General features: G+C 41.5%; 1 protein-coding gene across 1 annotated transcript in view; it reads right to left on the bottom strand.

Moving 5' to 3' along the window:
- LOC311227909 (Golgi pH regulator) overlaps positions 1-14,562 on the bottom strand; it is a 48,893-nt gene that overhangs the window by 17,013 nt on the left and 17,318 nt on the right. Inside the window, exons 8-10 of the mRNA XM_084313769.1 lie at positions 6,203-6,312; positions 4,267-4,355; positions 3,657-3,749 (exon numbers count right to left, since the gene is read on the bottom strand). Of these exons, the coding sequence (XP_084169895.1) occupies positions 3,657-3,749; positions 4,267-4,355; positions 6,203-6,312 (292 nt within the window). The remainder of the gene's footprint in view (positions 1-3,656; positions 3,750-4,266; positions 4,356-6,202; positions 6,313-14,562) is intronic.

Genomic DNA, 14,562 nt, shown 5'->3' with positions numbered 1-14,562 from the left:
GAAAAGCACCCGTTTTGAGATAAAAAACAGCCCATTCTGGACCATTCTATGAAAATCGTCTTTTACTGGAATATTCCACAACGTTGATATTCGTCTGCCTTTTTATGAATCGTTTTCAAATAAACGCTAGATGATCAATATTATACGTGCACGCAAGCACATTCGGGCCGTGCACGGATAATCGCCGCGTTGATTTCCTCTTGGACTTTTACAGTGAAACCGAAAGAGCCCATTTCACAAAACAGCTTATAACTTCATCAAAATTTGTCTGATTATCCTAACACTGATAACATAGAGTCCTTACCTGACATCAGATGGTATCCAACTGGTATATTCCAATTCCTGATCACCATTCGAAAAAATCGATAAGTGTATAGATCCAACGCGATACAGTAGAACTCCATGATCAGCGGGGCTCAGAGGCTCCAGAATGAACTGTGGTAACCCCGGCTGGATCAGTGGACTGGAAAATGTGGAGTACCGGATTTTTTTCCCCATCCATTTTCATTGAGTCCATTCCAAAATCCCTTATGTCATCTGGGAGACGATAGGGGGCGCTTTTTTCCACATATGATCTCCGGCGGTGCTCGTGTATACTCGGGTAGGCTCGCGTGATGCAATATGATTTCAGATCGCTTAAAAAAAAATAAAAAATCCGAGAAATCTCGTGAGTGGCTTTCAACCACATACAAATAAACCAGAGATATCGTGTGTGGAAGTGTTAAAGGGGCCTAGATGAATTTTTTTTTTTTTATTGAATCTGCAATGGCGTCGTTTTCAAAAAAATTTGTTTTAACCTGTTTAACATGGGAGTCAATTGGGACGGTTTTTGTCCCAGGGGTACAATGTGTGCAGTGTTTTTTTTGCAGGGCAAACTATAGGGTTAAAAAAAAAATTAAATAAATGCAGACTTCATCTTTTGCCCCAGAAAAACTGCCCGACTTAATTTCAGGGGATATGCAATAAATCAAGACAAGGTAAAGTACAGTATGTACATTATCTACAGTTGGGAAATTTTTTGTCCCAGGGGTGCAGGCAGGTTAAAACCAATTTCCGACAATTAGTTACATTTTAAATAAAAAAATTTATATTTCTTGATTCAGAACTATTTGATCATTGAACAAAACTTTCAACGCGAATGGTTGAATTTCAAGGACTTTTTAAGCACCATATAAAAAATGTGCTGCTTAAGGAATTCTTTTGACTTTTTTTTAAGCACTTCAAGGACCTTGTGCGAACCCTGCATTAATTAATTGTCAGTGGACCTACTCCATGATGACATCACAATTCCCAAGTCTTGATGCTGTGGTTTACAGCTCAGGGGAAACTGTTGTCTTGTGTTTATAGATGAACTGTCCAAGTTGCAAGCTGCACAATGTAAAATATTTTTCTTTTAGGGTGGACTTTCCCTTTAACAGCAACTGTACTTGATAAAGCAAGAGACAAGACGTGCAGCTACTGTACAGACTAAACAACAAAAAAGATAACAAACATGAAACAGTCCAGACCCACGGCGTGACTAGCATAGCGTAGGTGCCAGGTAGATGCAGCCAGTTGAGGAATGGGAATGTTGTTTGGTTACACTTACTAGCTAATGCTAGCAGCCCATATATCATCCCTAACTTACTAACTGTGTTATGAACGCAGCGCCAGGCTCAGTCTTTAAGCCGGCGCTTTAAAAAGTCATTGATATCATATGAATCTTCAGATTGCAAGGAATCCATTGACACCAAACATAGACACACTAGCTTTCCGGGAAAAGGGACAAAATATCAAAATATCGGTCCAAAGTATAGCGGCTTAATTACAGGGAGGCACGTCGTGACTCATCAATGTGTTTTACAAACACAAACAGGGGAAACAGATAAATGTATGCGTGCTTGAGGAAATTTACTTGCTATACAGATGAAGAAATGTGAGTAGAATCACTGACGCACACCGACAACAAAAGGAAAGGTTGCAGGATGTTAACACTTTGAGTGCCAACGACGAGATTTCTCATTAGTTCATGCCAACCGTTGAGTGCCAGAGATCGTTTTTGATCGTTATTTTTTTCATTATCGATTTCCATTCATTTTTCATCAATCTAGCCTCACGTTACCAGTGGGGATCTGTCTGAACTCGAACAGGGAAAATACCGCCCACTATCGTCTCTCTGGATGGTACTGCACCCCTTTGGATTGGATTGAATGAAACGCATGGAGAAAGTAATCGCCCACCACCACTACAGCGGAAAAGGTGTGTTTCCAGTACCCAGCGTTGGATCAATAAACACGATCGATATTTGGAATGGCGATCAGGAATTGGAATAATCTTTTTGGAGAACATCTGATCTGAGGTAAGGAATCTATTTTACCAGTATTGGGATAATCAGAGCTATTTTCACCTATATATCAGCGTGTGCCATATGTGTGTATGTGTGTGTCTGTGTGTGTGTGCGATCAGGAAATAAGATAATAGATTTTTCAGCCCGCTTCTATAGCGTGCATAAGTACACATATACTATCGATAATCTAGCGTTTATTTTAAAACGATTCATAAATAGGCAGAAAAATGACAACGTGTTTTGTGTATTCCAGTGTATTCCAGTAAAGGGCGATTATCACAGAATCTTCTGAAATTTTCTGAAACTTTCAAGAAATTAGCGTTTTTCAAAATGGTATAAAACGGAAATGAACCGATTAAAAAACAATTCGTTTCGGCAATGTTGACTGCAAACAAGTCATTGATAAGAGACGGCCATATTAGACACATAGCCATAATTTAAGATATAGTTTATGCGTTCGCAAATATGAGAGCTCTATCATTGAAGTGGGTGGTGGCACGCAACAGGGTTCCGGGGCACCGGACCCGTGGCACTCAAAGTGTTAATAGGGAGGTGTAGTCTGACGTCACTTTAGTTTCCCGCACAGTCCACCCGTATAGGGACTTATCATTGGGAAAATGTATTATCGGCTATTGTAATAATTCTGCCTCATGAACATTGGCAAGCTTTCCATTTTTGCACAAAATGAGTTCCCTTCTATCACTAACATTATTGTTTAAGCATTTTTGGTTGAAATAAAGTTAGTTATAAGGTTGTTTAATTTGTCGTAAAAAAATAACTACACTTACCAGTAGAATGCCTGTCGTTCAGTGCTGTCGCCTAATACACGTCACGGTGTAGTTCCTCAGTGAACGAAAACATAAACGTTGTTATTTTTGCTACCTTTACGATTAATTGCACATTTGTTCACGTTGAGCTAGATTGTGGATGAATACACACAGAAAGGTACACCATGCCAATGTTCATGCTTTATTTGTTTTAAACGAGACGATTTAGAAATGTGTCCATTGGAAATACATTTTCAAGAGGGGTGGACCGCGCAGGAAACAGCAATGACATAACCACTACACCTCCCTATTGTGCCTGCTGAGCTGAACTGAAGCTGCCTGTGGCGACGCGTGGATCCATGTACATCCCGACGTTCGCACCAGAGAGCTGTTCGGCAGCTGTTGTGTTGTTAACATCTCGCGTCGCTAGAAGTGTCTACATGATCTGCACATGCGTTCAAATTAATGTCCGTCACAGAACAACCATGAGTGAGTGAGTGAGTGAGTGAGTGAGTGAGTGGTATAGCAGCACTCCTACACGCCATGGGAAATGAAACGCTCACCATGAAGATTTTCCACACGCAGTAGATGGAAAAGAAATATCCCAGGAAGTTAAAGTATTTCCCCTGGAATGTCTTAGAGTACTCGATACGCTCCTAAACATGAAAGAGGGAGAGGACAGGAAACAAAGCAAATTAATGACCGAGAGACCACCGGTCCAGCGCTGTCCAACAGTCAACGTATGACAACTATGGAAAGTGTGTGTGTGTACGTGTGTGTGTGTGTGTGTGTGTGTGTGTGTGTGTGTGTGTGTGTGTGTGTGTGTGTTCTGGTTCTACCCTGGTACGCAGGGTAACGTTTTGACATGGAGCTCTCTATGTGTGTGTATGTATGTATGTATGTATGTATGTATGTATGTATGTATGTATGTATGTATGTATGTATGTATGTGTGTGTGTGTGTGTGTGTGTGTGTGTGTGTGTGTGTGTGTGTGTGTGTGTGTGTTCTGGTTCTACCCTGGTACGCAGGGTAACGTTTTGACATGGAGCTCTCTATGTGTGTGTATGTATGTATGTATGTATGTATGTATGTATGTATGTATGTGTGTGTGTGTGTGTGTGTGTGTGTGTGTATGTATGTGTGTATGTGTGCATGTGTGTGTGTGTGTGTTGCCTTGGTCGCCTGCAGGTCCACGGTCTCCAAGAAGAGTTGTCGGCTCAACTCCTCCAACGCGTCGACTTCCTGTTGGATCAGCCCGAGGTCTGGAGGGAAGGAGTCAAGGAGACACACAGTACAAACAGCACAACCCTCGGCTGTGTTCCAAAACCTAGCTGCTGCTTCCTTTCCTCCCCTGCCTCACTACACCCTTGTTCCCTAGCGGGGAGTAAGATGAAGGGGGGGAAGGAAGAGAAAAGAGAAGGAGGAGTAGATGAGACGTCGATGGATGACAACCTCATACCATTAAATCATACTTTCGTCCGCACGTTACTACGGTGACACGAGTCGACGTCGTCCGCCTTTGCGATACCAGGCATGTTTTCTTGACGTCACGTCCATCTAAAAAGGGCGGTTTATTTCTCCTGATCTGTGTTTCTAAGAGTCATCTCTCAGCTGAGCAGCAAGCCATTGAGCCTGCGTAGCCCAGTGGTGGTGAAGGAGGCTATTTCCACCCTACATTGTGGGGAGCGCTTTGAGTGTGTAGAAAAGCGCCACAAATGCAAATGCAAATAATAATAATAATAATAATTATTATTATTATTATTATTATTATTATTATTATTATTATTATTATTATTATTATTATTATTATTATTATTATTATTATTACGTCTTCTCTCGGTCTCCTCTACAATTGGGACAACACGGTCGTCACGGTGTCCTGAAAATCAGGTCAAGGAGGAGAGGAGAGAGGAGGGTAGGAGGGAGGAGGGGATGAGAGAGGAAATGGGATGAGGAGGGGAGAGGAGAGGAGGAGGAGGAGGGAGGAGAGGAGGAGTGGTGGGAAGACAGAGTAATGGAGTAATGGGAGGCACACAGGACTGTAGCCAAACCAACATTTTGAGTGAGATCCAGAGATGGAAGCATGTAACGGAGGTCAATGGACCTGTCTCAAAACCCTGCCCCTTTTCTTGATCCTCCAATCACAACTGTCGCTTACCTCGGACAAACCAAGTTTGTCCGAGGTAAGCGACAGTTGTGATTGGAGGATCAAGAAAAGGGGCAGGGTTTTGAGACAGGTCAATCGGGGGGGAAATGTGATGCTGACCATACGAGAGGAACTGCTGCTGCACAGGGAGCCCAAATCCATTTGACTTTGATTGTTAAAAGTGATATAGACCGATTTCATCTAATGAAGAAGACCTTGTATTTTTGCTTGACATTGTCTGAACTGACTTCAAGGGGCCTTGGCAAACCAGCTGAGAGAAACGCTGCTCCAAGGGTTAGGAAACACAGGCCACCTGCGTGTGATTCCATTATTGATTGACTATTTGTCATCGTAAAAATGTATTGATTTCTACCTCATGGGGTGTTATTTTGCCATTAGTAGGGGCATGTTTTTAATTGCAACAAATTTGACTTAAATATCGTTTTTTTTAACACTCCAAACATTTGCCTATATCAGCATAGAATAGCTCATACGAATATTATAGTCAGGAAACCTGTCTGACTGCATATATCTCATCTACCACACCAGCTAGTATGGTATGGTATTGTTATGGTGAGGTCTCTGGTAAAACAACTGCCTCTTTGCACTGCTGCGGTCAGGCAAGCGCTACCGGAGTGTTATGGCCAGTGCAGAGAGACTCAAAAAGGAGCTTCTATCCCCAGGCCATCAGGATGCTCAATGTGGACTCTATGCAACACTAACTCATCCATTCTATACTCATTGCACACACAATAACACATCCACATGCACACACTCACTTTAAACAAACACTCTTTAACCTTTAACATTCACTTTAGACACGTTTTTTTTTACTGTATGAAGCACAATCTCAGGAGGCTAATACAGAACCAAGCATTTCACTGTAATGTGCATGTACCTAATTATGTGACAAATAAAACAAAACTTGAACTTGAAACTTGGTACTTCGTGGTTGAAGGATACTCTCGCTGCCTGGCGGAGAGGAGGTAACACTCTTGATCATCCCCCAGAATCCTGTCTGCTTGTTCTGGTCCTCGCCTCGCTGGTACATCTGCCTCCGCGTCATCGCAATCCTACCTCAAACAAACAAACAAACAAACAGGAGAGACACATATAACACATGATAACCTTACCACACTATGACTAGAGTCATTACAATTACTCTATGTAACACCATCAACCCATCCATCTACACTCATTGCACACACATCCACATGCACACACTCACTTTAAACAAACACTCACCTTAACACTCACTTTAGACACTACATTATATTTATCTATTTATTAAAGAGATTTGCACTACATTCATACCTCATTTGCACCTTGCCTTAAACTTTTGTACATCATTGTCTGCATTTGTACCTCATTGTCTGCATGTTTACTCACTGTACTTAGATTGTACTTTAGTTTGTATAGTGTTATTCCTCTTTTACTACTTTTTTACTGTATGAAGCACATTCTCAGGGGCTCATACAGAACCAAGCATTTCACTGTAGAGTACATGCACGTTATATGTGACAAATAAAAACAAACTTGAACTTGACACAGAATCGCATGACATCACACGCTTCATAATATTATAAGGCTGCCCCCTGAAAGTCGATCGAGTCGAATCATCCATTAGAAACCGCTGAGTGGACTGAGATTCTTCAAACTGAGCAGTCGTTTATTGTGTATTTATTACAATAACAAAATAAAAACAGGATAGACATGTAGCGGTAGAGACTACAGTACCCATAATGCAATGTAGGTGACTTCCGGGTAACTCAACTCCATGGCGTCCCATCTCCTTCATTATACAGGGTGTCAGAGAGTGAAAAATAACTCAAAATCTCCATCCTCTACTCTGTTATAAGCTGCAGGTGTTTTTCTCAGTGAGTAGACACTTGGTGAGCAGCTTAGTAGGGAAAATAAGTGCAGAAAACAGTGACGAGCGATGCATGCTCTCGAAGGCAGAGGAAGCCAGTGGATATGCTGGAGTCTGATAGGGGTGTGGAAGTTTCTCGATTCTAAGATGCATCGTGATGCGGACGTGGACAATTCAGCATCGATGCAGTGACAGAACATAATCGATTATTAAAATACTTTTTTTTAAGCTTTTATGTGCTCGCTTTTATGTTCTTTTACAATGTAGCGCTTTGGGATTTGCTCCACAACTATAAAGCGCCCTACAAATCAAATATATTATTATTATTATTGTATTATTAACCCTTTAATCGCCGTTGACGCTTTTCAGCGTCATTCCCCGCCATGCTTATTCTGCCGATGACGCTGTACAGCGTCATTGATATCAATATTTCAAAAATCTGTGATCGAAATCATATTTCTCCCCCAGAGACATTATATGTACTGGACTGGTGAACCCCTGTCAATATTCTGTACCCGCAAAAAGCTAAAACTAAAGGCTGGCTGTCACAAAACAGTCACATCTAGAGACCTCAAAACCTACTCTAGCGAGGCCTTTAACCTTGAACTGGAGAGTCTGGACTGGTCAGATGAACTCAATGGTACACTGGTTGAAGAAACTTGGCTTGGCTTCAAAACCAAATTTTCATCAATACTAAACAACATGGCCCCCCTAAGAACCACCAGGGTAAAAAATCGCGCTGAGCCATGGATGCACACTGAAATACTGACCGCTATGAAAGCCAGAGACAAAAAATGCTCTGAGTTTCGTAAAAGTCAGTCAAAGCTTACCAAAAGCACGAGCAGTGAACTCCAAGACCACGTGACTGAACTCAAACTAGAAAGAAACAGACTAAGAAATGACGTAAACTCCATGATCAAAACTGCTAAAAAAAATTTCATCAATGACAAAACCGAGGAAAACAAAAATAAACCACGTGAACTTTGGAAATTACTCAACAATCAACTAGGCTGCAGTAAAAAACTCAAAACCAGGTTCTCAAACATAAACATAAAGACGGACAACACGCTCATCACAGACAAGCTGGATGTAGCCAATTACTTAAACACTTTCTTCACAAACATAGCCACAACACTGGTAAACAAACTACCCTCCCACTCAGGGCAGTATGGGGTAGAACACATAGTAGCATACTACAAGAACCTAGGCGTCCACAAAGACGACTTCAAACTGGAAATAGTAACTACAGATGAGGTACTCAAAAAACTGAGCGCCCTCCAACCAAACAAGGCCACTGGCCATGACAACATCCCCTCCAAATTCCTCAGAGACTCAGCAGCAGCCATCACCCCAGTCATCACACACATAATAAACCTCTCCATAAAACAGGGACACGTCCCCAAGGACTTCAAAATTGCGAGAGTAACACCCCTGCACAAAAAGGGCAGCAAATTAGACCCGGGTAACTACCGCCCTGTTTCTATCCTTACATCCATCTCGAAAGTCATGGAAAAAATAGTATACGAACAGATCGAAAAGTACCTTGCGGAAAAAAATCTAATCTACGAATTCCAATCTGGCTTCAGAACATCCCACTCCACTGACACATGCCTTCTCTACTTGAACGACCACATCAAACAAGAGGTGGACGCGGGCAAATACTGCGGCATGGTCATGCTGGACCTACAAAAGGCCTTCGACACTGTCAATCACACCATTCTGATTGACAAGCTAAAAGCAATTGGTTTTGATAGTTTATCAGTGAGCTGGATACAATCCTACCTGGAGGGGAGGGAACAGATGGTGGAAGTAAACGGTACACTATCCCCCCCCCTCACAGTGAGCTGTGGTGTTCCACAAGGAAGCATACTAGGACCGCTACTATTCCTAATTTATGCAAATGACATGTCGTCAGCTTGTGACTGCAACTTGTTCCTGTTTGCGGACGACTCAGCCCTGCTGGTCTCTGACAAGAACAAGTTACAGGTTGAAAAAGCCCTCAGCTCGGAACTAGGAAAAATCTGCATATGGCTCGCCGACAACAAACTATCATTACACATGGGCAAAACAGAGTCCATTCTCTTCGGTTCAAATAACAAACTCAGCAAGACCGACGGCTTCTCGGTTACAGTGGGTGACAATATTATCACAAGGAAAGATGAAATTACCTACCTGGGTTCCATCCTAGAGGCTAATCTTTCCTGTGACAAAATGGCATCCAATGTAATAAAAAAAGTCAACCAACGAACGCGATTCTTGTACCGGATCTCCGCTCTGGTAAACAAGAATACCCTGAAGACTCTAGCAGGAGCACTCATTCAAGGGTACTACGACTATGCTTGCACCTCATGGTACCAAAGCACCTCAAAGGCACTAAAAAACAAATTACAAACATCTCAAAACAAGCTAGTCAGACTACTACTTGACCTGACTCCTAGAACCCACCTCACCCCTGCCCACTTTGACAACCTAGGATGGCTTAGAGTAGACGACAGAGTACAGCAACTTGCAATGGGCCTGGTCTACAAGATACACTACGCGACCAAGGTACCCATGTACATGTCAAAATACTTCCCAAAGGTCAGTGAATACCACGATCACAACACCAGAGGGAGCTCCACAAATCATGTAAAACCCAGATTCGGATCAAACAAGGGACTAAACACGTTTCGCAATTATGCCACATCAATGTGGAACGCCCTGCCTAAAGCTGTAAAGGAATGTGAATCACTACCCACCTTCAAAAACACTCTCAAAAAACACCTACGTGAGACTGCAATTCGAAACTGGCCCCTACAAATGTCCTAACCTAGTTGTACAGTAAATGACCAAGTAAGGCTTTGTCAATATTCCAATGTACAGTGTAAAATGTGTGTGTGTCCCCTTCCCAACCCCCCCCCCCCCCCCCCCCCCCCACCTCCAATGTACAGCCCTCACCCAACCCACCCAACCCCACCCCACCCAACCAACCTCCTCCAATGTACAGTTTCTATGCCAAATGTATATACACTCCTTTTCTGGACACTTTTGTATCACAAACAGTACTGTATTTGCAAATCTGATATGTCATAAATGTATAGATGTAGCAGTACTGTCTATCTGTATGTCATGTATGTCATATATGTTATGATGAATTGAAAATGGGGGACCCTGATGTAAACAAGTCGAAAGTCTTTCTCTGGTCTGCATCCCCTTAACAATTGTATGTATTGAGCTGTACTGTACTGTACCCATTCTGCAATCTGTTAATAAACTTTTCAATCAATCAATCAATCAAAACTCTCTAACGGTTCAAGAGCGCCATCTGGTGGCCGATCGGCAGATCGCCCAGGGCATAAACAGGGAAGTGACGCTGGTGCTCATTTCACTTTGGTCCGATCACTCGCTATAGGTCCCGGGACTCAAGCTCGACACAATGGATATCGATCCGTTGCCAATAACTCGATAAACAACATGATTTGGACGTATATACTATTATACAACCTGGAAATGGATCGGGTATTTCTATATCCCATAATAGAAAAAATTCTGTTCCACGCTCATCTCCCAACGGCGCGAGGAAGCTACGGTGAGTTTCAGCGTTATTTTGTAATGTCTTCTATACTAACTGCTCCAATGATCATATCACCCACACTAGATGAATGATATAACGTTGCCCACGGAATTATAAACGACCCCCCGCCCATCCGGTCAACATCAGATGATACGTAGTAACTTCTAGAACCACGTCTAGTTGAAATGTTTTATCTCGCGCCGATTGCTATCAAACTGTATTTCATCATCAATATACCGTAATTCCTCTAATAGTAACCGGGTCTCAAATACAAGCCGGGTCTCTATTAATGGCCGGGTGCGCTCTTGAGCTAAGCAATTATAAGCCAACCTCCTAATACAAGCCGGGTTACTAATATACTGAGCTGCATACTGAGCTGCTAAGGTAAAGTTACTTGATTTCACTTTGAAAACGTTGAAATGACCAGTGACCACCAGGGGCGGATTTAGGATTGTAGGAGATCCGGGGCTTAGCCCAGATGGGCCCCCCCCCCTTTTTTTTATATTTTTATTTTTTATAATTTTTATTTTTTTTTGGGCAGGCAAGGGGGGGGGGGGGGGGTTTGGAGGGGGTCCGGCACGACCCCCTCCACGACAGATTTTTTTTGAATTTAATGAACCTGTACGTGCAATTTCCTGCAATATAGAGCCTTCAATCTTGACCAATAAAGCTGCTCTTTTTACTATAAAACTCAGTTAACCATAACGTAGTTATGGTTAGATTTATATATTGGGGGGAGATATATCATATTTTTCATATAATCAAAAAGTGGTGGAGCAAGATCATACCTTTGCTCCCCCAAGTTCAATAGTGGGAGAGCAGAGATGCTCCGAATGCTCTTATGGCCAGGCGTCTATGATTCACTGATACAAAGTAAAATAGTGCAGTGCAATAAAATAGTTAGTAAAATAGAATAAAATAATGCAATAGTGCATTGCAATAAAATAGTTATCGTATTTTTTCGGGAGGCCGGTAAGGAGTGCATTACAGTAGTCGAGTTGGCTTGAGATAAAGGCATGGATCTGGTTTTCAGCGTCCTTTTGATTTATAAATGGCCGTACTTTAGCTATGTTTCTAAGGTGGAAGAATTAAGTTTTTGTCAACTTGTTGATTGTGATTTAAAGCTTAGGTCTGAGTCTACCATAACACCAAGACTTAACTCACTCAAATACAGTTAGCAGCTGGATAGACCACAGATGGAAATTAGCTTCTGCTAAATCTGGTGCAAACATATTTTCATGTAACAATGATGAATTGTAAAAAAAAAAAAAAAAAAAAAAAAAAAAAAAAATTTTTAAATAGATTCAGGGCTTTTCAGAATACATCCGGGGCTTGAGCCCAGGTAGCCACCCCCTAGCTCCGCCCCTGGTGACCACCTGTAATTGCACTGTTTACTATTTCATACAGTACTTGGTTTCAATAAATGAACCCAGTACATTTTACTGGGTTCAAACTGACACAAAATGTTGATTTATTCATTATGATCCGTTTGAAAATTTGAAATATAGGCCTCTCTCTTATACATGCCTCCTCCTAATACAAGCCTGGTACCCGCTACAAGCCTGGTACAGAAAACGATAAAAACATACCGTACTTATACTTTAGACCGTATTTTAGTATGAATATGTGAATGAAAAAGTATAACGTTGCTACACCCTGAACAATAGATATAGGACTTTGAATGGGCCATGGTAATGTCAATTTAGCAATACATTTTTAAAAGTTATAGCCCTGCAAAGAAGGGGAACTTCTCCATGTTAAATAGGGCTGGCGAGGGATGGTAAATTATGAATTTAACCCCGGCGATCAAAGGGTTAAAGCTAGTGCTCTGGTCATGCATCCACTCAACTCATAGAAAATACAACATCAGTCTATTCTAAGAGTATTGATACTAATACTGATACTAATAAAAATAGTATTGAACCGTTTTTAACAGCTGGGTATCGAGATACCTTTCTAGTATCTGTATCATGCAACACTAGTAAAGACATTTATTTTGACATTCTGATTTAAGAACTTTCTAAATAAAAGTAATACTGCTTGTATTAATTCATTGATGAAAAAGAAGCCATGTGCAATAATATAGATTATACAACGGCATGCAAATTTCTCGATTCTGATTGGCTGAAACAGTCATTTTACACGTCTTTATTGGCAACAATTCCACGCTGCTGGCCCAGGACCCGCCCACAACCGACCCACATCACATCACTCAGCCGGATCACAAGAAGGTGGACAATAATCTTTACAAATGGATATGTTGATAGCGACTAAACTACTAAATATCAAGCGATTCTGTCACAGCGAATGTCTTAGTCGTTTAAACAATGTTGGATGATGTAATTGATGGGTCTTGAATCATTCTGTAACAAAAGAAAAATGGCGGATTGATTGATTGATTAATTTACAATTTTTTTTCAATTTCTTTTTCCGTTCGACTGTCAGCGCTCGCTCTAGTCTCCACCCACCGCCACACCCCCCCCCCCCCCCCCCCCCCCCCCACACACACACACACACACGCACGCACGCACTGACACACACTCTGCCTGCAACGCGGGGGATAGTCAGACTAAGAGAGCTGGGTGCTGCGCTGTTCTAAGTGAGCATGGCCTATTGAGTTGATTGATTGATTGATTGATTGATTGCTAATTTTATTACTGTACGCTTGGTTTCCAACTGGTTAAGTTTAGGCCCTCTACAGTAGGTTTAAAAAAATAAATAAAAGAATAGGGCAGAGGGGACTCTCGGGTGAGACACCATCTAATAATTCCCCCCTGTGGCTAAACATTGAAGCCACAGCAGTAAAAGGCTCGAGGTGTCTGAGAACATATGGAATGAAGGTTTGACTAGAATCCAAACTTGCTCGATCAATGCTAGGTACAAATTGATTCAATTTAAAGTCATCCATAGACTCCACTATTCAAAGACCAAACTACACAGAATTTATCTCTTTCTCCATTATGTGACAGGTGTAAAGTTGCAGAGGGCTCTTTAACACATCTCTTTTGGCTCTGTCCTCATTTACAAAAATTCTGGGGTGAAATATTCCAGTGGTTTTCCAGGGTCTATGGAAAGGACATTCCCCCTGATCCAGAGTTGGCACTCTTTGGGTGTTCAGAGACTGCCTTAAGGTACACGAGGGAGGAACAACAGACACTAATGCTCGGCATGGTAGCTGCAAAAAAAATTATTCTAACCGATTGGAAATCACCTACACCCCCGTGTTTCCAGAAATGGCTCAATGAAATGATCACAATCATACAGATGGAGAGGATCCGCTATCACAGATCCAAAGAGCACAACAGGTTTTCGGACATATGGAGCCCATTCATTGACTATCTGAAGGACAAATAACTGCACTCTGCAGAGATTCACCCCTGTATATCATGTTTGACCTGCACCTTGTAACACCTGGCTATACAACACACTTTAATGCTTTGAGTTAAGTCACACTGTTATTTTATTTTCCTGTCTGGCAGTCCTTTTAGTTTTTTTTTAGTTTTGTTATGTCTGTTTATTTTTGTTCTGTCTCCTCCTTTTTGTTTGTCTGTTCTTGTCTAGTAAACTGAGAAATAAAGTATTTAAAAAAAAAAAAAAAAGAATAGGGCGAAGAAAACGTTTTTTTCCTATAGGGCAAAGAAAACCTTTTAATTTGTTTTACCTACTTTATATAGAAGCATCTAAGAATGAAGTTCTATGGAAAGTAGGTCTGCATTCCCTTAACAATTGTGTGTATTGAGCCGTACTGTATTGTACCCATTCTGCATCTGGTAATACAATTTTCAATCAATCATTCCAATAATACACAGTTGGATGTGTTAGTTGGTTGGATGCACTTCAAGCTGCTTCCACATGAGGCAACTTCTCTCAATCATTCCAATAATACACAGTTGGATGTGT

The sequence above is a fragment of the Notolepis coatsorum genome, assembly GCF_963971535.1.
Source record: "Notolepis coatsorum genome assembly, chromosome: 5".
Classification (NCBI taxonomy): domain Eukaryota; kingdom Metazoa; phylum Chordata; class Actinopteri; order Aulopiformes; family Paralepididae; genus Notolepis; species Notolepis coatsorum.
The sequence above is the reverse complement of the archived record's forward strand: the minus strand, read 5'-3'. Positions and strand labels throughout refer to the sequence as shown.